The sequence below is a fragment of the Neofelis nebulosa genome, chromosome 4, assembly GCF_028018385.1.
Source record: "Neofelis nebulosa isolate mNeoNeb1 chromosome 4, mNeoNeb1.pri, whole genome shotgun sequence".
NCBI lineage: Eukaryota > Metazoa > Chordata > Mammalia > Carnivora > Felidae > Neofelis > Neofelis nebulosa.
Genome location: NC_080785.1, coordinates 16,410,031 through 16,436,950, shown reverse-complemented (window position 1 = coordinate 16,436,950; position 26,920 = coordinate 16,410,031). Strand labels below are relative to the sequence as shown.

The following is a 26,920-nucleotide window of genomic DNA, read 5'->3' as shown; positions in this document are numbered from 1 at the left end:
TATAACCATGTAGCAGTTCAGAGTTTATGGCAAAAAGCAACAAAAAGCTGACACCAAGGTTTGCAGCCCTCAGCAAGTGTCTCTGTTTCTCTGTTAGTGAACAAGGCAGCACGTTGGCTTCTGCTGGCTCTTTTGTCTCCAGACAGGCCATGCTACCACTCCCAAATGCACTCCAAGAGGGGGAACTATTTCTCCCCATGTGACCCAATGGATCTTCAGACCACGCTGCCCATTCTAGGCCTCCACCCTCCTTCTCCATAGGAACACAGCTATGCCTGCCAGGTACAACCCTGGCAATAGCACAGACTTCTAAAACTTCAGACTTTGAGCTCCACTGCTTACAAAAACTTGTGATAGTCAGCCCCTTTCCTTTTTCCAGCCAATGGTTTTGGGAGAGAGTTTTTCTTGTGTAATCCTCTGCATGCTGCTTTCACTCTATCTCTGTCTTTCTAACTCCTCTCTCCATGATCAGGGATCCCTCCCCACAATTCTTTTCTCCTCCAGATCAATTCTCTGAAACTCCTACCTTCCACAGTGTGGCCATTCTTATACCTCTCAGTCCTGAGATCAATTTCTTGGGTGTTTGGAATGATTGTATATTTATATAGCTATGTTCAATGGATGAGGCAAGCTTAAGGCCCCCTACTCCTCTGCGATCTTACGTCCTCTTTCTTTTCTTTTTTAAGTTGGGATCCAATCAAGATTGACACATTATATTTATTAGTGATTTATTACTGATTTTTTTTAGTCTCTTTTAATCCAGAATATTTTTCCTATCTTTTCTTCTTTCATGGCATTGGCTTTATGAAGAGACAAGACCAGTCGCCTTAAAGAATCACTCATATTTGAGATTTATATGCTTGTTTTTCATGGTAATTTAAAATTATGTACATTGGAAAGTGAGTCCTGAGGCTTGTTAGATCCAAGTTAAAAATACTGGGCAAAAGTGCCCAAAAGAGTGATAATGAGTTACTCACAATCGTATCATTAAGCAAATAATGACAAGTGGTGGTATTCTTAGTATATGTCAAATTGTATTATTTCATTAAGACGGTAGTTGCTAGCTCACACTGATATAAAGATATATTTTTCTTTCTGGGGTAATATTTTGCCACAGTGCAAATTATCTTGTTGCCCAATATACTTGGAAGTAGAGGTTTCACAACCACTGTGATATTCACCTAAATTAATTATTTAATGGAAGTCGCAAAATGCTGATATTGTAATTCTTACATGACATGCCTACATTCTTCAGTAAATAAGGGTCGTCTCTCACCAAGTGGAGATGACTGTTCCTTCCCAAAAGCAGAAGGAAAGTTTAATTATTTTTCTTTAACTGCCAATTTCTATTATATCTTGTATAACAATTGTCTGCAGTGGTCCTCTGTGACTTTTTTCCTGCTCTTTTTTTTTTTTTTTAAGTAACTTTGGATTCGTGAAGTTGTATTTATTTAAATTTTACATAACCACCAATATTTTTGATAATAAAATTGTCCCAAATTTTACCAGTGGCAGCTCCTGCAAACTGACTTCTGTCCTTTTGATGTCATCCTTTTGATGCTTCCTTCTCTTTGGCATATCCAGAAATGACCTTGTCCTTTCCCAGCCCCAGTCCATATTCAACCATATTTCTGAAGACCCCTAATTCCCTAGAGTGGGGAAAAGTATGTAGATACCCATATCTGAGCTCTAGCTGTCTCACTGCTAGAATGTCATTGCTTTGAGATCCTTTCAATATGCAGAATATATGCAAATATTTTAAACTTGAATTTATATTGGTATATCCAACTCAGATTTAATATGATTATTTATTCATCACTCTCCAACACTGAAAATCTTGCTTTACCTTAAAATAAACATAAAATATTTTCAAAATTATAACCGATATTACTACTAAAAATAAAACCATTGACAGAGGAGTAAGGTTTATCTGCAGTTCCCTCACTTTCAATATCATTCTTTTTTTTTTATCCTTAATCTATGTCTCACTAAAAATGTACAGAGTTCTAGGGGCACCTGGGTGACTCAGTCACTTAAGCAGCTGGCTCTTGATTTTAGCTCAGGTCATGATCTCATGGTTGTGGGATCAAGCCCCACTGAGCATGGAAGCTGCTTAGGATTCTCTCTCTCCCTCTCTCTCTCTCTCTCTGCCCCTCCCCCCAAAAATAGATAAATAAACTTAAAAAAAATTTTTTTTAAAGTTTATTTATTTTTGAGACAGAGAGAGACAGAGCATGAACAGGGGAGGGTCAGAGAGAGGGAGACACAGAATCTGAAACAGGCTCCAGGCTTTGAGCTGTCAGCACAGAGCCTGACGTGGGGCTCGAACTCACGGACCGCGAGATCGTGACCCGAGCCGAAGTCGGCCGCTTAACCGACTGAGCCACCCAGGCACCCCCTTTTTTTTTTTTTTTAATGTTTATTTATTTTTGAGACAGAGAGAGACAGAGCTAAAAAATTTTTTAAAAAGATGTACAGGGGCGCCTGGGTGGCGCAGTCGGTTGAGCGTCCGGCTTCAGCCAGGTCACGATCTCACGGTCCGTGAGTTCGAGCCCCGCGTCGGGCTCTGGGCTGATGGCTCAGAGCCTGGAGCCTGTTTCCGATTCTGTGTCTCCCTCTCTCTGTCCCTCCCCCGTTCATGCTCTGTCTCTCTCTGTCCCAAAAATAAATAAACGTTGAAAAAAAAAATTTTTTAAAAAGATGTACAGAGTTCTGTGTTCAAAGGTCACTTGGAATAATTCTTTTTTCTCTGAGATTATGTTATCAAATAGACATACAGTTAGGTTCATTTGTTTCCTTTTTTTTTTTTATTTTAAGGCTTCCATTATTCCTTTTATGATTTAGTTTTTTTTAACATGAAAAATACATACTTTTAAGGTGTAAATTATGTAAAAAATATATATACTCACAGATTTGCTTCTACTCCAAAGCCTTTCACCAGGACTCCAAACTATCACCATCTCCACCAGAGGGAATTATTTTTACTCATTTCTAGTTTTTCATTCTAGAGTTTCTCTTTCAAAAATCTTTCCTCAGCTTGCATCTTATAATCAATTAAATATAGCATATCTGTGCCAAGCAATATACATTTTAGTTCTGATGGCTTCTGAACTTCACAGAAAAGGTATGCTACTATCTGTTGTTTTCTAGAACTCTTTTGTCACTCAGTATTCTATTATGAGATTTGTGCATGTTGTTCTGTGTAGCTATTGTTCTCTCATTTTCACTGAAGTATACTGTTCCATTGTGTGAACATACCACAAATCATTTATCCTCCTACCAATACATTTGGTCATTCATGGGGTTTTTTCCTATTATGTATATACTCTCACAAATATTCTTATTCATGTTACCTCATGTAACCTAGTTCATGAGGAAGACTTTTTCACCTATTCAAGATGAACTTTACAGAATGCTCCACCATAGTAAAAATGGTAGAAACTTCTGGTTTCCAGTCCAGGATGTAAGAAGCCTAGAAGTCATCATTCCCATCCACACAAGAAAAAACTGAACACATTGAAAATCAATCTCTTCTTAGATCCATCAGAGAATTGAGGTAATAGGCAAACCCCAAACTGAGGACACAGGCAGATATAGATAACCACAAATTATTAGAGTAAAAACTTTATACAGGAACCAGTCCTGGGTAGGGAAACCTGAACTGTAACTAATAAATTGCTACAGGCTCACTGTGGACAATTTTGAGAATGAAAAACTTAAAGCAGGAGAAGTCTTAGGAGAGACCCCACGTGTTTGTGAGCCCAACGTCCAGGAACTCAACCAAGTTCTCACAGTAAAGATCAGCAAAAAATCTTCCTATGCTTCTCTCAGAGAGAGGGGGAAAGTATCATGGTCATCTTAGTAAGCCTTGGCTTCAAAAGAAGTCATTGTGCCAGAGCGTAACTGACCTTGGGGAAGGGAAATACAACTCTAGCCCTGTCTAGCCTTCCTGTTCTACCTAAAGGTGGGTGGGGCAGATTGAGAAGTACTTGTAAAAGTCACAGCCCAGGGGCACAGGCTTACTAAGACCAAGACCTAATCATAGGACTAAAGACCACTTCCCCTCCCCTGTACCTTACCACATCAATAGTGTTCTGTATAATAATTGGATTACAACGGAAAGAACCACAAGTCTCCGACTTTATTTAAGAAGAAATATCTAGGGAACCCCAAAAAACAGCAGGCAAGACAAAAATCAGACACCAGGGAAATTTTATCATCTGACATCTACAGGTACAACCAACAGCAAATATACTGTAACCCCTCATCAGATAAACCTAAAATCTCACTCTAAAAGCCTATTTATTCCATTCACTTAGCCCAGTATATCACGTCCAACTTTCAACAAATAATTACATAGGCATGCTGAAGACAAAAAACACACTTTAAAGGGACAGAGCAAGCATCAGAACCTGACTCAGATATGGCAGAGATATGGGAATCATCAAACCAGGAATTTAAAACAACTATGGTTAATTAACCATAGTTAATGCTAAGCACTCTAAAAATGCAAAGATGAAGAACAGATCAATAATGTAAGCAGAGAGACAGTGTTGAGAGTTTAACTAAGCTACTCCATGATATTGCTGCCTCGCCATCTATTTTGTGTGGTCAGATGGCCCACAGGGGTGTTGAACTGATACTAGCCACTACTGCAAGCACATGCCCTGGATAACAAGCCTCAGAGTCACAAGTAAATGTAAGCTCCTGATATGACCTCCCAACCACTCTGGTAATGAGCATTCTTTCCGCTTCCCAGGACCTGCCCTGTGTGCCTCTTAGATAAGGCCCCTGTGAAGCTTGCCAAAACCTCACTTTTGGGGGGTTTGAACTGATGAATCTAGTCTTAGCCTAGGAATCACAAAGCACTTCACCCATTGACTTTAATAAAGGCATATGCCCCAGGTCCTGCACTGCTCTGCCTGTAGTCTGCCTTGACTTCCCTATGTAGCCCCTCAAGGCATGCTATGTTCCTCCTCTAGGAACTGTGAGTAATAAACTCTATTTCACTTTCCCTTGCATTCTTCTGTTGAACTATGGCTCACCATTTAACACCTGGAGGCTCTATTTAACACATGTTAATTTAGCCAAGTCACAACATACGGAAACCCTAAAAAGGAATCAAAGGAAATGTTGGAACTCAAAAACACTGTAACAGAAATGAAGAATGCCTTTCATGGGGTCATCAATAGATTGGACACAGGCAAAGAAAAAAATCAGTAAGCATGACGAAATTTCACTCAAAACTTCCCAAACTAAAATGCAAAGTGAAAGAAAGAACAGAATATCCAAGAACTATGGGACAATTACAAGAAGTGGAACACATGTGGGAAGAAAATACCAGATGGAGAAGAGATAAGAAACAGAAGTACTCGAAGCAACAATGACTGAGAATTTCCCAAAGTAATGACAGACAACAAAGCACAGATCTAGGAAGCTCAGAGAAAAGTACCATATTTAGGAATATCATATTTCAACTGCAGAATATCAAAGACAAACAGAAAGTCTTAAAAGAAGCCACAGGGCATGGGAAAGAGGGAAAATTTACTTATAGAGAGTCAAGGATAACAATTACCCTGGACTTCTCTTCAGGAATCATATAAGCAAGAAAAGAGTGGAGTGAGATGTTAAAGCATTGAAAGAAAAAACCACCAACCTAGAATTATGTACCCTGAGAAACTGTCCTTCAAAAATAAAGAAAAATTAAAGACTTTCTCAGACAAACAAAAATTGATCAGATTTGTTACCAGTAGACCTACTTCAAAAGCAAAGTTAAAAGAAATTCTTAAAGCATAACATATAGAGATGTTGAATCACTATGATGTACACCTGAAACTAATGTAACACTGTGTGAACTATATTCAGATAACAAAAATTTTTAAATAAGAAAATAAAATAAAATAATTCTCCAGTAAAAAATGATATAGGTCAGAAATTCAGATCTACATAAGGTAAGAAAGAAAAGTGGAGAAGGAATAAATGAAGGTAAAAGAAGATATTTTTCTTATTCTTCTTGATAACTGTTCAAAATAATAACAGCAACAATGTATTTGGTGATTAGGGCTTATAGACAAGTGAACTGAATGGCAGCAATATTATAAGATTGAAAGGGTGGAATTGGAAATACTTTGTTATAAGATATTTTCACTGCTCCTAAAGTGGTATAGTGTTATTTGACAGAGGACTTGAATTAGTGATTAATTTATACTGCAAAATGAGAGGTAACCAATAAAAAAGTTTTTAAAAAGGAGAATTTTGACAAGTTAATAAAAGAGAGAAAATGAAATTATATAAAATGCTCTATGAAAACCATAATAGGCAGAAAAATAAATGAAGATTTAAAAAAGAACCAACAAAGAACAAGAACAACAAACAGAAAATAGTAAAAAATATGGCAGATATTAATCGAACTATAGTGGTTTAAATACACAAGTGGAATTTAATAATAAATAAATAAATAAATACATAAATGAATAAATAAAAGATAGAGACTCTAACAGATACACACACACAAGACACAACTATACGTTGTCTACAAGAGCCACTTTATAAATGGCTATATAAATACAGATTAAAGACAGATTAAAAAAATATATATATATTTTAAAGACAGATTAAAATAAAGGAATAGAGGTACATAGCAGCTGACATAAATTAAAAGAAAGCGAGAGTAGTTTTATTGATTTCAGACAAAGCAGACTTCAGAGCAAAGGGAGGCATTTCATAATGGTAGAAAGGCTGATTCTCCAAGAAAATTTAATTCCTTATGTATGTGTACCCGACAACAGTTAGACTAATGTTTTTTTTTAAAAAAGCCAACTGATAGAACTTCAAGGAGAAATAGATGAATCCACTATTATATTTGGAGAATTCAACACCCCTCTGTCAAAAATGAGAAGAAGGCAGACCATCAGTAAGGATATAACTGAGCTGACAGAACCATCAGCCACCTGGATCTAATTAACATCTATAGAATATGTCATCCAAAAACAGAAAAATGCACATACTTTTCAAGCTTATATGGATCATTCACCATGAGAGATCACATCTGGGCCACAAAACACACCTTAATAATAATTTTTTCCCTTTATTTTGAGGGGCGGGGGGAGTGCACAAGCAGGGAAGGGGCAGAGAAAGAGGGAGAGAGAATTCTAAGCAGGCTCTGCACTGTCAGTGCAGAGCCAGGCATGGGGCTTGATCTCCCGAATTGTGTGATTATGATCTGAGCCGAAATCAAGAGTTAGATGCTTAATCGACTGAGCCACCCAGGCACCCCGCACACCTTAACGATCTTAAATACATAAAAATTACACAAAATATGCTCTCAGACTACAATGGAATTAGAAACTAGAAAAAAAACTAGAAACTAATAATAGAAAGGTAATTGAAAACCTCTCAGATACTTGGAGATTAAACAATACACTTGAAATAACACATGGATCAAAGAAATCTCAAAAGAAATTTTTAGATATCTTGAAATAAATGAAAATGAAAATACAGCTTATCAAAATTTGTGGGATACAGTAAGAGCAGTGCTTTGAGGGAAATTTAGAGCACTGAACACATATGTTAGAAAAGAAGGAAGATCTAAAATCAAAATCTAAGCTTCTACATTAGGAAACTAGAGAATAAAGAGCAAATTAAATTGAAAATAAATACACTAAAAGATACAATAAAAATGACAACAGAAATCAATGAAATTGAAAATAGGAAATCAATAGAGAAAAATCAATGAAACCAAATGCCGATTCTTTAAAAAAAAAAAAAAAATCAATGAAAGTGATAACCCCCTAGACAGGTTTACTCAGACAAAAAAGAGAGAAGAGACAAATTGCCAAATTAAAGAGAGACCATCATTACTGATGCCATGGGATTAAATGCCCTAGACCCAGATGATTTCAGTGGCAAATTCTACCAAATATTTAATGAAGAAATTGTACCAATTCTCTACAATCTCTTATAGAAAGCAGAAGCAGAGTGAATACTTCCTAACACATTCAATGAGGTCAGCATTACCTTAACTCCCAAACCAAAGACATTCCAAGAAAGGAAAACTACAGATCAATATATGTCACAAATTTTAATGCAAAAATCCTAAACGAAATATTAGCAGTTTGAACCCAATAATGTGTAAAAAACTATACACCATGACCATGTGAGCTTTATTCCAGGTATACAAAACTTGTTCAATATTCAAAGATTAATTAATGTAATCTATCACATAAACAGGCTAAAAAGGAAAATGTATAACAGATTCAGTAAAGGCATTTACAACACCCATTCATGGTAAAAACCCTCAGCAAGCTAGGAGTAGAAGAAATCCCTCAACTTGATTAAAAAAAAAAGTCTACACAAACCTATAGCTAACAAATATTTAATGGTGAGAAACTAGATGCTTTCCTAATTAAATCTGGAACAAGGCAAGGAGGTCTTCTCTTATCAGTCCTATTCAACATCTTACTGGAAGTCGTCCTAACTAATATAACAAGGCAAGAAAAGGTAATAAAAGATATACATATTGTGAAGGAAGAAATAAACTTTCTTTGTTTGCAAATGACATAAATGTCTATGTAGAAAATCTCAAAGAATGAAATAAAAATCTCCTGGAACTAAAAACCAATTATGGCAAGGTTGTAGGCTAGAAAATTAATACACGGACATCAAGTGCTTTCTTATATACCATCAGTGAATACTTGGAATTTAATTTTTAAAACATGGTAATGTTTTCATTAGCATGTAAAAAATAAAATACATAAATATGGATATGTGCAAAAATAATAAATAATATGTACAAGATCTATACAAGGAAAATTACAAAACTGATGAATGAAATAAAAGATCTAAATAAATGAAGAGTATTCCATTTACACAGATAGGAAGACTCAGTATTGTCAAGGTGTCCATTCTTACCAACTTGACCTATAGATTCAACATAATTCTAGTCAAAATCCCAGCAAGTTAGTTTGTGGATATGAACAAACTAATTCTAAAATTTATATGAAAAGACAAAAGACTCAGCATAGCCAACACAATATTGAAGAAGAACAAAGAAGAAAGATCTGGAATAGCCAACATAATATTGAAAGAGAAGAACAGAGTTAGAGGACTGATACTATCTGATTTCAAAAGTTACTCTAAAGCTGTAGTAATCATGACAGTGAGGTACTGACAAAAGAATAAACAAATAGATCAATGGAATTATTGATCTACTCTGACCTTTGACAAAGGAACGCGAAATCAACAAAGAATTTCTTTTTGGCATGCCTGGGTGGCTCAGTCGGTTAAGTGTCTGACTTTGGCTCAGGCCATGAACTCGTGGTTAGTGAGCTTGAGCCCCGCATCAGGCTCTATGCTGACAGCTTGGAGCCTGGAGCCTGCTTCCGTATTCTGTCTCCCTCTCTCTCTCTCTCTCTGTGTCTCCCCCACTCACAGTCTGTCCCTCTCTGTCTCTCAAAACTGAAAAAATGTTAAAAATTTAAAAAAAAAAAAGCAAAGGATACTTTTGCCAACAGATGTTCTGGAACAACTAGAAAGCTATGTATGTATGTAGGTAGGTAGGTAGGTGAGTGTGTGGGTGGGTAGGTAGGTATGAAGAAAGAAAGAAAGAAAGAGATAACCTTTCTTATACTGCTCACAAAAATGAACTCAAAATGGATTATGGACCTAAATGTAACTGCAAAACTATAAAATTTCTAGGCTATAGCATAGGAGAAAACCTAGGTGGCTCTGAGTTTGGCAATGAGTTTCTTCATACAATACCAGAAGTATGACCCACAAATAAAAACATGCATTAAGGGGCCTTCATGAAAATTTAAAAACTTCTGCTGTAAGAAAGACATGGTTAAGAGAAAGAAAATATAAGCCACAGACTGGGAGAAAATATTTGCACCATGCATATCTTATAAAGAATTGGTATCCAATCCAAAATAATACAAAGAACTCAAATGTGCCAATAAAAAAAACAAACAACCCGATTTAAAACTGGGGGAAATCAGGGCACCTGGGTGGCTCAGTTGGTTAAACTTCTGACTTCAGTTCAGGTTTTGATCTCATGGTTTGTGAGTTCCGGCCCCACGTCTGGCTCTGTGCTGACAGCTCAAAGCCTAGAGCCTGCTTCAGATTCTGTATCTCCCTCCATCTCTGCATCTCCCCTGCTCATGCTCTCTCTCTCAAAAATAAATAAACTTTAAAAATTTTAAAAGAAAAAGAAAAAGAAAACTGGGCAAAATATCTGAACAGACACCTCACCAAAGAAGGTTCACCGATGGCACATAAACATATAAAAAGGTGCCCAACATCATACGTCATTAGGGAATTTCAAATTAAAATAACAATGAGATACCATTACATATGTCAGAATGACTAAAATACAAAACACTTCACACTAAATGCTGACAAGGCTTATAGCCACACAAAAACCTGCACATGAATGTTTATAATACCTTTATTCTTAGTTACTATTAGAAGCAACCAAGATGCCCTTTAATTAGGGAATGGATAGGGGTACCTGGGTGGCTCAGTCTGTTAAACGTCTGACTTCGGCTCAGGTCATGATCTCACAGTTCGTGGGTTGGAGCCCCATGACAGGCTCTGTGCTGACAGCTCAGAGTCTGGAGCCTGCATCAGATTCTGTGTCTCCCTCTCTCTCTGCTGCTTCCCAGCTCATGCTCTCTCTCTCTCTGAAAAATAAAATAAACATTAAAAAATTTTTAAAAATGGAATGGATAAACAAACTGGTATATCCATACAGTGGCAAATTATCCAATGATAAAAAGAAATGAGCCATCAGGCCACAAACACATACGCATATTGCTAACTGTTGTAGACTCTGGGTCTGACGTTCTCTCTTGTCCAGCAAGAGAGAGGGGCGCAGGATTGAAAATGTGAGAGAGGCTAATGTCCAGGAGGAGATAAGAGCCCAGAGTTAGGGTCCTTGTTCCATTTTTATTAGGATTAGAAGGCTTAAAAACATGGTGATGGACATGCACAAAGAGACAATGAAATCATAAACATTAACTCATGGGCGTGAGGCAAAGGGAGTTTTGAAGATATGCTGTGTTAGGGGTTTGGGTCAATACAAAACAAAACCTGGCGCCCTGGGCAGAAGGTTGTTTACAGCAGACATGAGGCCCCTCCTCTGTTTACCTAAAGCGGTCTAGGGGACAAGACAGACAGAGCATGCTACCTCAGGGTCAACAAGGCACCTTTCTTTTGCTAGTTAGCTCCTCTCTGGGCAACTTTGCCCCAGAGCAGTCTATAGCCCTGTTTACCTGGTCCTTCCTTCCTGTGAAAGCAGCATTCTGCTATTGTACTAAGGTAGGGGGCGTTTCCGCCCTGAATACCTAATCTTGTTTACCTCCTATACCTTTGTCCTATCCTCCCACTTTACCTGTACTGAGGCCTTTGTCCTGCCTTACCTAACTTTACCTAAACTCATTCCCCACAGTTAACAAAGTCAATTGGAAAAGCCTACGTTCTGTATGATTCCAACAATATAGAATTTTGGAAATGGAAAATCTATAGCAACGGTAAAAAAAAGTCAATAAAAGATGAGTGGTTACTAGAAGTTCACACAGAGTGAAAGGGGGTATGAATATAGTTGGAGCACAGAGGATTTTTAGGGCAGTGGAACTAATCTGTTGGATACTGCAATGGTGAATACATGTCATCATGCATTGGTCAAAATCCATAGAATATACAACTCAGAGTGAACCCTAATGTAAACTATGACTTTAGTTAATTATAATGTATTAATATTGGCTCAATTGTAACAAATTGCATTGGGAAAACTGGGGGCAGAGGCTTAAGGAGGTACATGGGAGATCTGTACTTTATGCTCATTTTCCTGTGAACATAAAACTGCTCTACAAATCGTCTGTTAATTGAAAAAGTTGTAGCCACTTAACCTGCACATTTCTAAGTGTTTATAAAATTTTACTAATTCACATTACAATTTTTGTCTGATCTTATAAACTACCTATATATTTTAAAAATCAAAGGCAGAGTTAATTCTTAACAAACTCAACACCCAAAAAATAAATAATCCAATGAAGAAATGGGCAGAAGACTTGAATAGACACTTTTCCAAAGAAGACATCCAGATGGCAAACAGAAACATGAAAAGATGCTCAACATCGCTCATCATCAGGGAAATACAAATCAAAACCACAACGAGATACCACCTCACACCAGTCAGAGTGGCTAAAATTAACAGCTCAGGAAAAAACAGATGTTGGTAAGGATGTGGAGGAAGGGGAACCTCTTGCACTGTTGGTAGGAATGCAAACTGGTGCAGCCACTCTGGAAAACAGTGTGGAGGTTCCTCAAAAAATTAAAAATAGAACCACGTTATGATCCAGCAATTGCACTATTAGGAATTTATCCAAAAGATACAAAAATGCTGATTCAAAGGGACATATGCACCCCAATGTTTATAGCAGCACTATTAACAATAGCCAAATTATGAAAAGAGCCCAAATGTCCATTAACTGATAAATGGATTAAGAAGATGTGGTATATGTATATGTATATGTATATGTATATGTATATGTATATACATACACACACACAATGGAATACTACTCAGTGATGAAAAAGAATGAAAATCTTGCCATTTGCAACAACATGGATGGAACATGGATGCTAAGTGAAATAAGTTAGAGAAAGACAGATATCATAAGACTTCACTTGTATGTGGAATTTGGGAAACTTAACAGATGAATTAGAGGAAGGGAAGGAAAAATAAGATAAAAACAGAGAGGGAGGCAAACCATAAGAGACTCTTAAATACAGAGAACAAACTGTGAGTTGATGAGGAATGTGAGGTAAATGGGTGATGGACATTAAGAAGGGCACTTGTTGGGACGAGCACTGGGTGTTACATGAAGTGATGAATCACTGGGTTCTACTCCTGAAGCTAAGACTACACTGTATATTAACCAACTTGAGAATGAAAAAACAAAATCTATGGATAATTAATTAATCTATGGGTAAACTGTGTGATACTGATGAGACAATAGATCAGTATAACAGAATATATAGCCCATAAATATACCTGCATAGACATGGTCAGCTGATCTTTGACAAAGGAACAGAGGCAAATCAATAGCCAAAGTCTTTTCAACAAATGATACAAATGGACACCACATGCATATGAAATTACAAGAGACAGTGAATAGCCAAAACGATCTAGGAAAAGTAAAAATTAGGAAGACTCATACTTCCAGATATCAAAACTGACCATGAAATGGACATTTGGCACAGATTTGCCTTCCTTGCTCATATCACTTCTTCCATAAGGTGAAGATTTGCAGAATACTTGGTCTATTGCAATTATTTACCAAGCAACAATATCTCTTGCTACAAAGATCACATTTATTGGCAGGGAAAGTATGGCAATAGGCTCATGTCCACACAAGTCATAGTCTAAGTATCAGCCAGAAGTAGCTGGCTTAATAAAACTGAGGAATAGACTATCAGACACTCAGCTCTAGGGCCAGCAAGATAGTCCTTGCAAAGAGGTTCTTTCGGATTCTTTTATAGTGTTTTGCAAATATGAATAATTTATACAGTGAATACTTATACACACATAATTTTATGCTTTTGCCAATGTATTTATGGATAGATTCCTAGAGTAGGGATTTCTGAATCAATGAATAAGCGCATATTTGATTTTACTATATAGTGCCAATTTTCCCTCCATAAGGGTGTACCCTCTTGTATTCCTATCATCAAACCATGAAAGTCCCTGCTTTCCCATAGCCTCTCCAATAAGGTAAAATTTTTTACAGTCTGATATATATTTCATTTTAATTCATTTCTCTTATTATGAGAGAGGTCAAACAACTCTTAACATGTTTAAGGGCCATTTTAACTTATTTTAATGTGAACATTCAAGTAAAAAAATTTTTTTAATGTTTATTTATTTTTGACAGACAAAGCATGAGCAGGGGAGGGGCAGAGAGAGAGGGAGACACAGAATCTAAAGCAGGCTCCAGGCTCCGAGCTGTCCACACAGAGTTCAATGTGGGGCTCAAACCCATGAACCGTGAGATCATGACCTGAGCCTAGGTCGGATGCTTAACTGAGCCACCCAGGTGCCCCTCAACTTTTTAAGTAACTTATTGTGTGGCTACTCTTCTCCAGTTTTTAAAAACTGTTCATTAATTAGGAATATTAATCTGATTTAATGTCCTAAATGTGTGTGTATGTGTACACATATTTTTATTATTATTATCTTTGGATTTTGAACATAGGAGAGTTTTCTTCCATATTTTTAAGTTCACTTTTTTTAACCTTTTAAGACTAGTTCCCCTCATTACTGTTCTTGGCTATTCTTACTTGGATATTTTTCTGTATGGTTTTTATAATCAATTCGTCCAGAGATAGAAAAAAAAACATACATTTTTGTTATGAGTATTTAAACATATAAAATACCTTAGGGTAGAAAGTTGTAGTTTTCATTTATTTTAGCTCATTTGGTAATATTGGTTTACAGTTTTCAAATACTGAGTGATCACATTTTTTTTTTCTAGTGTGATTTTTGTATATGTTAATATTATGCCTTTCATTTTCGTCTTGTTTTCTTTTGACATCTCTACATGGGGTTTGATTGATATCCTTTTCTGCTGTGCATATTTAAGTAAGATGTGTTTTCTCGTATTTTTGGTCTGAGAAGGATTCTTGGTGTTTATGTAGAGGGTGGGATTAAGCCAGAATAGTTTTCCTAACTTCTCTGCTGGGGGGTGCCTCTGTTGTTACCATCAAGAATTCAAAAGTATGATCTCTACATGAAGCCATTTCTCCAGTTCTGAGAGCTGCTTTCTTTTGGTCCATCCCACCAGGAGCTAAACATTTTTCTCCCTTGTTCTCAGTATTTTACTCTACTGCCTGAAGTCTTTTCCTCAAAATATGTTTTTGTCTTTATTCAGGTGAGTTTTTCCTGGATATTTCTGGAGTCCTCAAAGACTTATACTGCCTCAAGACATGCTAATTGTCCTGCAGCCCTTAGGGAGTACTTATAGGCTTTTTCTATTTACCCACACATTGGATCCTCTGTTTCTCAGTTTCAGTGATTATTTTCAGATTTGCTTTCTGAGGCTTCCACTCAGATGTAGGTGTTCTCTCTGATGACTCAAGATTTTTGGAGGCCTTTCTGTGTTCTGAGGACACTCTCTGGACAGCAGAACTTCTCCATCTGTTCCATGCACAACTTTTACATAAACTAAATCTGAGTTACACATGATCCTATTTTGGGGAGGCATAAAGCCCCAGCTACTGGTGTTCTAGGGTTTGTGGAGGTTCCTTTGTCACCATTTTATTGAAGTTATCTGTTGTCTTTTTTCTTTTTCCCCCACTTGCTCTCTGTCTCTAGTCTGAGGACATTTGGAGAGATTCAAACACTACATTGCCATCATCATCTTCTCTTTCTAAAAATCTCTCATGAAATCTCTGGCAAAAAGGTGTGAACCAAGAAAGGATGCACTAAAAATTTAAGCAGACAGGCATTTATTTGGGCAATTAGAATTGCAATTCAGGAAACACAGATTCAGGTTGAAACCTAAATTTGTTCTGAAGAAAACAAAGAGAGGGCAGGTTTATAAAAGTGAAAGTTTACAAGAGTAGTTCTCAGTCAGGTCCGTTATGCAAAATGAGAATTAAAACTGGGTCAACTGGGATTGGTTGAATTAATATGCAAATAGATTGAAATTTGTCAAATTGTGTTGGCTCCTTTCAAGGTGAAGAATAGGAATAATTCAGGTGTCATGGTGAGGGAGGAGTTAATTCCAGATTGAGAGCTTGTGGTTGGCAAACAGTTCATGGTTCCTCTGATAAAGCCATGCATTACTTCTTCTTCACTATGTGCTCCTGACCCTATTTTAAAAGAGATTCTTTTAGTGAGACTTGCTTGTTCCATGTTGAAATCTCTTTTTACATTTTCTGCCTTTGATCAAGATCTTTCTTAATAAGACAACATCAATGGTCAGTCCTTTGGTGTTGGCCCCATTGTGTTGCCAGAGTGGTTAGTACCTGCTCTGGGTCCATAATGTACCTCAGAGTGGGAAGTCTCTTGTCCTCATATATCTGTAAGCCTGGACCACATTTGAGTGGCAAGGAAACCTTTTAGGGAAAGGGACTTTAGGCTACATCAATTGAAGTGTCATTTTCTGTTGTCAAAGTGTAGGGCTGATGAGTACTTTTAAGTCTCTGAACAATCTTTGACATTTTGAATTGCAGCACAACATGGGGAAATATATATTACAAACAGTTTAAATATAACAATAAAGATACACGTTAGGATAATGACTAATACTATGACTTAGAAACCCAAACACAAAAGAGCTCCAAGCCCCAAAGGAAGTCAACTAAAAGTATCATAAAATATAAAGTTAAACCATCCTGGGGAAAAATTTGAATGTCCCTGTAGGGTCCTGGACAATGTAAGTAGCTAAGTGGTTTCTAATTCCACATGTTGTGAAGTGTTTATCCGTGTACTGCAAAAGGTGTTAGTTGTTGTACAGACATCTCCTTGCTCGGCTAAAGGATAATCAGGGGCTATCTGATTACCCAGAACAAGTTTGGCCAGAGAGTCTAAGGATCTTTTTCAGACTATTATTGCCTTAGCAGCAGATTCTTCCATAATTTGAAGACATAAAGAGATGTTGTTGATTATAGCCTTAATTATATTTATCCCTAACCAGGGATGTAGGGACTTGCCAAAGGAGTGAATCCTAAATCATGAACACCTCCTGTTAGGTCCTTTCTAGCTCAACGGTGTAGATTCAGGGAGGGGAGTTGACGAATGAGATCTCTTATTTTGCTTTTGAAAAGTTAGGGGCACAATTAGATTCTTCTCCTAACCTGAAATAATAGGTTTTTCTAAATTCTAAAAGTCAGCATCTATTAGTAATGACCTGGGAGAGAAGGTGAGGGTGTTATCTTTATAGGCCAATGCCAGAATAAAGGAAAGAAAAAGGAGAAAGGCCTTCATGTTTAAAGCATGAAGCCTTGTTCCATCATCTTGGGCAGAAGCAGTCTACCTCGATGTCCACTCCTTTTCTTTCCTGTCAGTTAGATTTGGAGGTCTCCAGCACCTGTACAGGACCAAGTGTGAGATGGAGACTTTTTCAGTCATGAGACGTGTACCCCAGGCTCAATACCTTCTAGTTTCACAGCAGTGTCAGTGGTCAGGAGCACTTGATAAAGTCCCTTCCATTGGGGCTCTAGGGCTGTCTTCCCCTGATGACATTTCTGAAATACCCAGCCACCAAGCTCTAGACTGTGACCGACTTTGAATTGTGATCTGGAAAGGCTTTTTTTTACATGTTGATCACAGGCTTGAGCATAAGACATTAGAGACTTAACAGTAGCTGGTCATACTAGCACAAGACAACAAGGGATCAGCAGAAGGTTGTATACTGATAGAATTCCAAGAGGTTTGCAAGCTTTTGTTACGGTTCCTATGATTTGCCTAGTGAAGGGGGCGCCTTGATCACTGGAGATCATGGAAGGTGAATCCCAAATGGGAAACACATTCTCTAACAGGTTTTTGTTTTTGTTTTTTTTTTGCCTCCATGAGAACATCAACCTTGCAGCAGGGAAAAGCTTCAATCCATCCAGAAAACATACAAACAACAAGAACATCTTGATAACACACACTAAGTGGCAGTTGTAGTCCAGCTGTAAGGTGTTCAAAAGGTCCAGAGGGAGGAGATCTAAGGCTTCTGGGAACAAAAACAGCTTTTCCAGAATTGTGGAATGTAGGATTCCAAGATTAGGACCTGTCTGACAGGTCAGACATTGCTGGTAGACTGTTCTTGCAATATTAAAAAAGTCTCCCCATCAATGTCTGTTTATAACCTGTGTCATTTGAAATGCACTGTTGTGGGTGAAGGAATGCAAAAACTAAAAAATGGGGTTTGTCAGGGAGCCAGGAAGACCCAAGCAGCTATCTTGGGTTTCCCACAGCCCCCACTGTTCTTTAATTTACAGCCATTGTTTAATCATCTTAATTTCTTATTCAAGAGCAGACTGTTGCCATGTTACAAGGACATCTGGATGGCAAAAGTCTGGCAATGAGGGGCTATTTTTGCAGAAGCAGAATGTGGACTTCATCCACATGTGCCACAGTCTTGCAAATACAATATAAAGAAGGCTTAGTATTACTTAATTTGGCAATGCTTCCCATGTAATTTACACAGCAAATAAGCCTAATGACTTTAACAAGTCCTCTACAATATTCCAGGTAAAAAAGACTTCATTTAGAATTCAATTTTTGGAATTTTGTCAAAAATATAAGGAGGTCTGGACCATTTGGTTAAAATAGGATCACAAAAACTTGCAAAAGAATAATTATCTATTTAACCAAAGTAACAAAAAGGTTTCAAGAACAAATGTAGATTGTACCTGCAAAAACCTTAGCTTTCCTTGAATAAGAATTTAGTTTTTCTGAATAGCCAAAATGCGATAAAGACAAAAACAGAATCTTTCTTTCTCAGACAGATTACACTAACAGTAAAGAAACTTTGTTTATAATTTCTTATTAAGAACAGACCTGTTATCTAAGAAAATTTTGGTTTAATAGAAGAAAAACCAAACAAGTTCCATCAGTGTACTTTTTACATTAAAGCTCATCTTTCATTAAATTTATTTTAATCTTAGCTTGATTATACCTAAAATTATTTTCCTAGGATTCCTTTTTCCGCAAACCTTCTACGACTCTTTTTTTAGCATTACAATTTTGTCCTATGTTTTTCCTCTATAAACAACCAGCCTCACTTAGGACAATATTTTTTTCTTTTCCCTCCACACAAAAAAAGTGTTATATGCATTTCTCAGACCTTCCCTTACTGGAAACATAACCTACTTTCCTGGGATACAGAGATGTTGCCCTTATTATTTCTAGTAGCTTTAATTACATATATTAATTAGACTCCTTAATCCTTAGAAACCTTATTTCTAGTGAAAAGTAAGAAACAGTAGGAAACTGCCTGTTATACCATTATTCTTTAGATTTGCAAGTTTGTGAATATATTTTATAATTTCTAGAAGCATTGCCTTTTTCAATTTTCCAGTGTAGCACTAACACATCCAAATATCTTTTCTCTGTAATACAAAGTCAATAGTAGATAAACCTATTTGTAATACTTAATGTTGTAGTAGTTTGTCCTGTTTAGAAAATTATCCAGGTATTTATTGAAATTCAATTATTTAGCTTAGCAAAGCTCTGAGGTTTTAAGTTACAAAAAAGATTTGGAAAACTATTTAAAAATTTATCTAAATGACCAGTAGTAAGGACTTACCTGTAAACAAATGAAGTTAGTTTTATAAGCTTTCTGCAGCAAGAAGACTGCAGTCTGTGGGGAGGCATGAGATGCCTTGTTAAGAGGGAGAGAGAGGGGTGCCTGGGTGGCTCAGTCCTTTAAGCTGACTTCGGCTCAGTTCCAGCCCTGCATCGGGCTCTGTGCTGACAGCTTAGAGCCTGGAGCCTGCTTCAGATTCTGTGTCTCCCTCTCTCTCTGCCCCTCCCCTGCTTGCACTCTCTCTCTCTCAAAAAAAACATTAAAAAAGAAAAAATTTGGGGGTGCCTGGTTGGTTCAGTCGGTTGAGTGTCCAACTCTTGATTTTGGCTCAGGTCATGATCTCAGGGCTTTGTAGGTTCGAGCCCGGCATCAGGCTCTGTGTTGGCAGCAGGGAGCCTGCTTGGGATTCTCTCTCTCCCTCTCTCTGACCCTCCCCCACTTATGCTGTCTCTGTCTCTCTCAAAATAAATAAAGTTTAAAAAAGAAAAGAAAAGAAAAGAAATTTTAAAAGAGGGAGAGAGAGAAAAGAGCTTGTAATAGAAAATCGGGCTTATGTTAGGTGATTTGGGGGAAGGTTTGAGGATGCAGGTATTTGTGTGTATGTGTACCTTCATCAAGCAGGAGAAATACTGTGATTGGGGTATTGTAATAATTTTTAACTAGGTGGCAGAAGGAACAGAGCATGGTTAGAGTTGCCATTAGAGAAAAAGTAGCAATCACTTATGTTAGCTCTAATAAGAAGCTATGTTGTGAAAGTTAAATGAGACAATACATAAAAGCGCATAGTAAATACTCAAAAATAATCTCATTATTGTCATAATTAAAATTATTTGTGAATTTATATCAGCAAAGAGAGTAATAATTCATACACAAGTCTTTTATTGAATAAAAATAAGAATTGTTTTATGTCAGGTCAATTTATTTTGAAAATATCAATATATAAAGACTAACTTCAGAAATTTCTCACACAAAAAAGCAATCTAAAATTTAAATTCACCTCAATTTAGTCAATATGTGTAAAAAACTTAAAATTATTTTAAGAAATATGTGAGGGTTCTAGTTCCGGGTAGGATGCCTCTCCCAGTGAATACCACTATAAAACATGAAATATATGTATAAGAAGGTTATTTCAGGAGTCTGAAAAAGAAACAGTAGCAGATGGAGAAAGAAGAGCAGAACTCATGTACTATTGGGGTCTCTCAGTACCTCTCCCCCCACCCCCCCCCCCCACCACTGCCCCACCAATCAGAAAGTGGACAGCAGGGTGCAGACAGAGAGAACTATGGTACATCCAGACAATGGACTATAATTCACCACTAAAAAAAAAAAAAAAAAAAAAAAAAAAAAAGAGCTACCAAGCCATGGAAAGGCATAGAGCAACATTATGTGCATTTTACTAAGTGAAAGAAGCCAATTTGAAAATCTGTATGAATCTACCTATACGATATTCTGAAAAAAGACAAAACTTTGGAGACAGTAAAAAGATGAGTGGTTGCCAGGGATTAGGAGGGAGAGAGGGATAAATAAGGAGAACACAGGAACTTTAGGGCAAACTATTCTGGGCGATACTAGTGTGGTAGATACATGGCATTATAACATCTTCCAAAGTCCATAGAAAATACCATGTGAACAGTGACCTTAATGCAAACTATGGACTTTGGTGGATAGTAATAGTTAAAACAGGTTCATCGGTTGTAACAAATGTACCACTCTGGTGGGGGGATGTCGATAGTGGGGGAAGTCAGGGCATGTGTGAGGGCAGGGGATGGGAACTCTCTTACACACTGCTCAACTTTGCTATGACCTAAAACTTCCCTAAAAATAAAGTCTAAGAAAAAAAGAACAAAGGACTTACTGTATGCACTCAGTAGCAGAATGGAGGAAAGAAGACAGAGGAAAAAGTTGAATATAAGTCAATAGAAATAATCCAATCACAAAACAAATAAAAAAAAATATATATTTTTTAAATGAAAAGAGGTGGGGCATCTGGGTGGCTCAGTTAGTTGAATATCTAACTTCAACTCAGGTCATGGTCTCATGATTTGTGAGCTCAAGCCCCACATTGGGCTCTCTACTGTCACCACAGATTCGGATCTTCCGGACCCCTTGCTCCATTTGCCTTCTCTCTCTCAAAAATAAATAAACATTTTTTTTTTTTAAAGAAAAGAGGAAAGTAGCAGAGTAGGGGGTTCCAGGTCTCTGTGCTTTTATAAAAACAACGAATCAGCTGGCAAAAACAGTCTCATTTTTTGCAGAAGTCTGGAGTCCAGTCAAGAACTTGAAACAACCAGGGGAAAGCTTAGTGAAGAAAGCAGCTGCTGCTTTTGCAGTAAGAGAGAGGACTGTGTGGTTTAAATGGCCTGCCCACCATCCCCCACATCTGATCCATGGCAGCCATGAGGACTGTGCCCACACTCTTGATGCAGGATGCTGGTGCCACAGAGCGCAATGGAGTTGTTATTCTCAAAGAATCATCACTGTGGTCCCAGACTGTCCGGTGGCTCCCTGAAGGAACACACAAAGGCTTGCCTTTATTTTGCCTAACTCAAAGCATTCCTAGGGCAAAGATGGCTGCTCAAGTTTTTGCTGCATGCATTTAAGCACAGAAGTTTTGGCTGTGGAAGCCTAGGGTTAGTTGGGACAACCAATAGACTGAAAATCCTGGCAAAGAAGAACTTGGGAAAGGAGATATGTGAGGGTAGGGAGTTGCAGGGCTGGTTAATCAAGAAGGCCACATATACTGTCAGGCTGAGCGTATGGTCAAAGAGGCCTGACAAGACCCTCAGTTTTCACCTCTGACTGGCCTTCAGGCTCTGTGCAAGCTGGAAGCAAAGGCTATGGCAGCATCATAAGCAGCATGGGTAAGCATTGAATTCATGCCCCAAAGGAGCCAACCTACAAAGACATAATTTTTTGTTTTTTTGCTCCGAGCAGTGAAGAAAACTGTGTCAAAACACCAAGTGACCATGACTGCTAAATTAGTTGAACACACCTTTCACATAACAAATGGTAGGGGCTCAACAAAAATCGTTCAGAGAAGTTAGTAAATAAGCAAACATTAACAACTCATAAGCAAACAGCACCAATGAACCAGAGGAGGGGGAAGTATCTGATTTCCAGAACTGTCACATTGTGATATTCAACACACCCAGTTTTCAACAAAAAAATTACAGAACATGGAAAGAACAAGAAAATATGGCTTGCTCACAGGGGAAAAAAAAGGAATTGTGAGTGTCCATGAGGACACAGAGCATTGGACTTACTAGACAAAGACATTAACTCAATTCTCTTAGATATGCTTAAAGAGCGAAAGAAAATCATGGGGAAAGAACCAAAGGATCCAGGAGAACAACCTTTCACCATGTAGAGAACATCAGTAAAGAAATAGAAATCATAAAAATGAACCAAACAAATTCTAGAGATTAAAAACACAATAATTGAAATGAAAAATAACTCAAGGGTTTCAACTATATATTTGAGCAGGCAGAAGAGTCAGGGTACCTGAAGATAGACCCATTGAGATCATCTAGTTTAAGAAGAAAAAAGAGAAAAGAATGACAAAAATAAATAAACCAAGCTCAAGACACCTATGAGGTACCATCAAGTATACCAACATATACACAACAGGAGGCCCCGAAGGAGAAGAGAAGAAGAAACTAAAAGAATGTTCGAAAAACTAATGCCCCCAAACGTCCCAAATTAGATGAAAATCATGAATTTAAATATCCAAAGTGTTCATTGGGCTAAAGACCAAAAAAGTCAGTAATAATAAATATAGAGCAACATATGCAAACCAACGTCTTAGCACCCAAAGGTGTACAATAAGTATTTGTTGGATCAATTTACCAATGATACTGAAGACCAATATTGCCCGTGTTCCATGCTGCCCCAACCTACTTGAAATTCACTGGCTGATCATGTGTATGTAAGCAAGAAAGGAAGTCCAGGAGAGAGGGCAAATGAGTTACAGGCAAACTTCAGCATATTTTTACCAGCCTGAACACAGTTAGTTATCTTCGAAACCCCCAAGGCTCACATTTTATACACAGCACAATCCTTTGGAGGAAGACTATAATAAACATTTGTTAGTTGCTTCCCTAACTGCTATTTCTTTCCTTTTTCTTAACAATCTCCAGATTCTGCCCAGGTGAGATTAACTCCAGCTCCACATTCAGAAATTACTTCTGGGGCACCTGGGTGGCTCAGTAGGTTAAGCGTCCCACTCTTGATTTCAGCTCAGGTCATGATGTCACAGTTCATGGGATCAGGCTCTGCACTGACAGCATGGAGCCTGCTTGGGATTCTCTCTCTCCCTTTCTCTCTACCCCTCCTCTCTCTCTCTCTCTCTCTCTCAAAAGAAATAAATAAATTTAAAAAAAAAAGAAAGAAATGGCTTCTAATTATCTGAGGGTGATCAATCTTTTATGTCCTTTGACCACCATGATTAGTTTAGTGATAGATCCATGAAGCAAGAAAGGTAGTGGAGACCAAAAAGACCTTTTCTAGGTTACTGTGTGAGTGATGGCATAAGTAAAAATCTCTCTTTTGTTGAGTCTGTCTCTGGAACCATGTCACTCCAAGGACGGGTCACCATCTTTTAACAATAAGGAGAGACTGAGAGAATGAAGAGACAGAGAGATAGACTGGTTAAAAGATCAGTTGTTCCTCTGGCCCACTGTTTCCCAAACTTAACTAGGTGATACAATCTTAAAACCCTTCCAAGTCCTGCTGCATCAGAATTTCCAGGCAAGTCCTGGGAAACTGCTGTAGTCTCACCTGAAGCTAGCCCTAATGTTAAAGCTTTCAGAAATATAAACCAATAAATGTCTTTTATAGTTTAGGAGAATTTGAGACAGGCCTGTCACTTGCCCACAAAACCATCCTAACTGGCAGAAGCCAACCAAACTTGTTTCTTTTTGGCTTTTCCCTCTTTTCTTTGTAGAGAAGTAAGCATTAGCTCTCAATGGGTTATGTTATTTACATGCCTCTGATAAAGTTCAAAGGACAATCTCCAGATTTTCAAAACAACCTGGGGAAAAAAAAAAGGTTGAGAAATAGATCTGCTAATCTCTCTTCCCTCCCACTGCTCCTCCCTCTGACTCTCCTTTCTTTCATTAAATAGGCCCTAAAATATCCTTACAAAAAGACTTTCCCAGTAGTGTCCAGAATTACTCTGAAAAACGTGAAACCCAGACTCTCTCCAGGATGAACCTCAGTGCTGCAAATCACCGTATACCCCTAAGTGATGGAAACAGCATTCCTATCATCGGTCTTGGCACCTACTCAGAACCTAAACTGGTAAATCTCTCTCTTTTTTATTTTTATTGTTTTGAAACTTCACTGGAGCATAATCTTTCATTTGTTTTGAATGGAGCTCATTGATTTCCTTTTTATAATAATGAAAGTCACCTCCAAGGAGTACTACTTGGTGTCCTGAGTAATGACCCGGAGGTTAAAATTATATCAGTTTATAATTTAAAATTATCTTGAATTAGAAAATGGGACTTTTCTGCTTCTTTGGCTGAAATTTAGCTAAATTTCGACTAGTAGACTGGACTGAGGCACGTGATATTTCTGAGTTTATTACTTATGGGGTTTTAAAAACTTGTATTTGAGGATTTCTAGTTCAGTCTAACAAGCATTTAGTGAAAACCTGCCATGTATGAAGCACTAGGCTATAGAAGTTTCAAATATGAAGAGAACAGTGTCTGTGCTGCCTAGGAATTAAAAATCAAATAGAGGAGGCTGACTGTTTAATAGTTAATTATAGAATAATGACGATAAGAATAAATTCTACCCCAGAACTATAAACAGTATCTCTCTGAAAACACATAAAAATAGTTAAATTTGACCTTCAAGATTGAGTAGGCTTCCATTAAAACACAGTTTCTACTTATGAGAAAAATATTTCTTTCTTCATTGCAATTCAAATTTAATGCTGATTACCAGAATGAACCAGTGATATATGTAGAAATGCCACTGGATTTGTGTGATCACGTATGAATAACCTCTGTAAAGCTAACTGTGAGTTAAGAGGCAGAGAGACAGAGCTGAAGCAGCACATCTTAGGCAGAAGAGGAAGTATAGAGGCACAAAGATATATGATGTGTCCGGCAGAGGCCAAGCCCGTAGTGGCTGGCACATAGAATTAACGGTGGAGACAACGGCATCTGGCTCTGGAAATGCAGGTTGAGACTAGATTATAAAGGACCTTGCATACCATGCCAAGGAGTTGAAACTTCACTGTATAAAAGGAGGAATTATGTGAAGTTTAGAAACAGAGGAAAAGCATCATGAGATCAGTGCTTTTGGAAGATAACTCTAGGGGCAGCATGGGGAATGGAAGGCAGAGAAAGAAAAATAAACTACACATACCAAGAGGAGTTAATACTTGTATCCGCTGCAATTGCCCAGTTCCACTGATTTTGGTAATGTAAAGGAAAATCACTGTTGAAACAATTATAACAGTCTTAGTCATTGGCCCCTTCCTCTTCTCACTTTGCCCATTGTCTATATATGACCTCGTTCATAATCTTGGCTCCAATCACATATATGCAGAGACTCCTGAAATTTTATCTCCTGGTTTTTGTTTTTTGTTTTGTTTTTTGTTTTGTTTTGTTCTTTGTTATACATATACTCATATAGACTGGACTCGCTACATCAGAACCACTTGGGAATTTTTTTTTTAAGTTGAGGAGTTTATTAGGGAAATATGAGAGGCAAAGACACCCCAAGTGACAGAAAATTCTGAAAATGTCCCTTCAAGCCAAGTGGGGGCCTAACCTTGACCTCCCCAAAAGGACAAGACACTGGTGGATTACCAACAACATTCTCTTGTGGCTACCTTGCCTGGGCATAAGTGTCTCAGACAGGACTGCCTCCCACCCCCCACCAAAGGTGGAAAGGAGACAAAGACTGTTTATAGAACCAATGCAGAGGCAATGAGAGCTGTAAGGAAAGTGTGTGTATGCCTTGTGTGTGTGTGTGTGTGAGAGAGAGAGAGAGAGAGAGAGAGAGAGAGAGAGAGAGAGAAGGAGGTGGGGAGGACCTTAACAAAGAGTCCCAGGCGTCTGGCTCTGCACGCCTCAAATACGTTGACAAACAGTTCTACAAAATGTTACTTAAAAGGTAAAATGCCTAATGTTGTTTCCGAGAGTTCCCCTGGACTTCTTCCCACATGCCACATCACACACCGATGTACATGGCAGAGCCCAAAGGCCACGCTTTTGAAAAAAGAAAAACAAGAATAAGCCCTGTTGCTCTTTAAGGAGAGAGGAAGGAGCTGAGGCTGCTGGGGCCTTTCCCACGTAGGCCTGTGTTCTGTAAAGCAACTTCCCAGCAGTAGCATGGCACAGTTCTAGGTGCGGGTCTCACCTTTTGTCACCCGTGCTTCAATGTACTCTATTCTCCGTTTGAGGGCTGTCAATTTCTCGTTTAGTGTTGCAAGTCTTGAACGACAAGACATAATAAACGAGTTGAGAAAGTCCGCCATTTTCTTGATGCTGCTGGTGATGACCTCAATGTACTCCCGGTTCACCCAGTCCTGGTCAATCTCCCGCTGCACCAGATCCTCTTGACCCGCCATGGCTGCCGGCTAAGGAGGAGCCGAATTTTTTTTT

The 26,920-nt window shown here is 37.9% G+C and overlaps 2 protein-coding genes across 3 annotated transcripts in view; one reads left to right on the top strand and one right to left on the bottom strand.

The window, feature by feature from the left end:
• AKR1D1 (aldo-keto reductase family 1 member D1) overlaps positions 1–26,920 on the top strand; it is a 91,953-nt gene that overhangs the window by 24,702 nt on the left and 40,331 nt on the right. Inside the window, exon 1 of one of the 2 annotated variants that reach the window (XM_058724148.1) lies at positions 24,394–24,599. The exons of the other annotated variant lie outside the window; for it this stretch is intronic. Coding sequence (XP_058580131.1) covers positions 24,507–24,599 — 93 coding nt within the window. The 5' untranslated portion in view covers positions 24,394–24,506. Of the gene's footprint in view, positions 1–24,393; positions 24,600–26,920 lie in introns of those variants that run through there. 2 annotated transcript variants of the gene reach the window in all.
• LOC131508927 (probable protein BRICK1) lies at positions 26,279–26,901 on the bottom strand. The gene has a single exon (XM_058724150.1). It carries the CDS (start codon positions 26,884–26,886, stop codon positions 26,659–26,661), a length of 228 nt encoding a protein of 75 aa, XP_058580133.1. The 5' UTR covers positions 26,887–26,901; the 3' UTR covers positions 26,279–26,658.

Bases quoted from the DNA above. Each gene is read 5' to 3' on its own strand.
- LOC131508927 (XM_058724150.1), bottom strand. From the start codon at position 26,886: ATGGCGGGTCAAGAGGATCTGGTGCAGCGGGAGATTGACCAGGACTGG.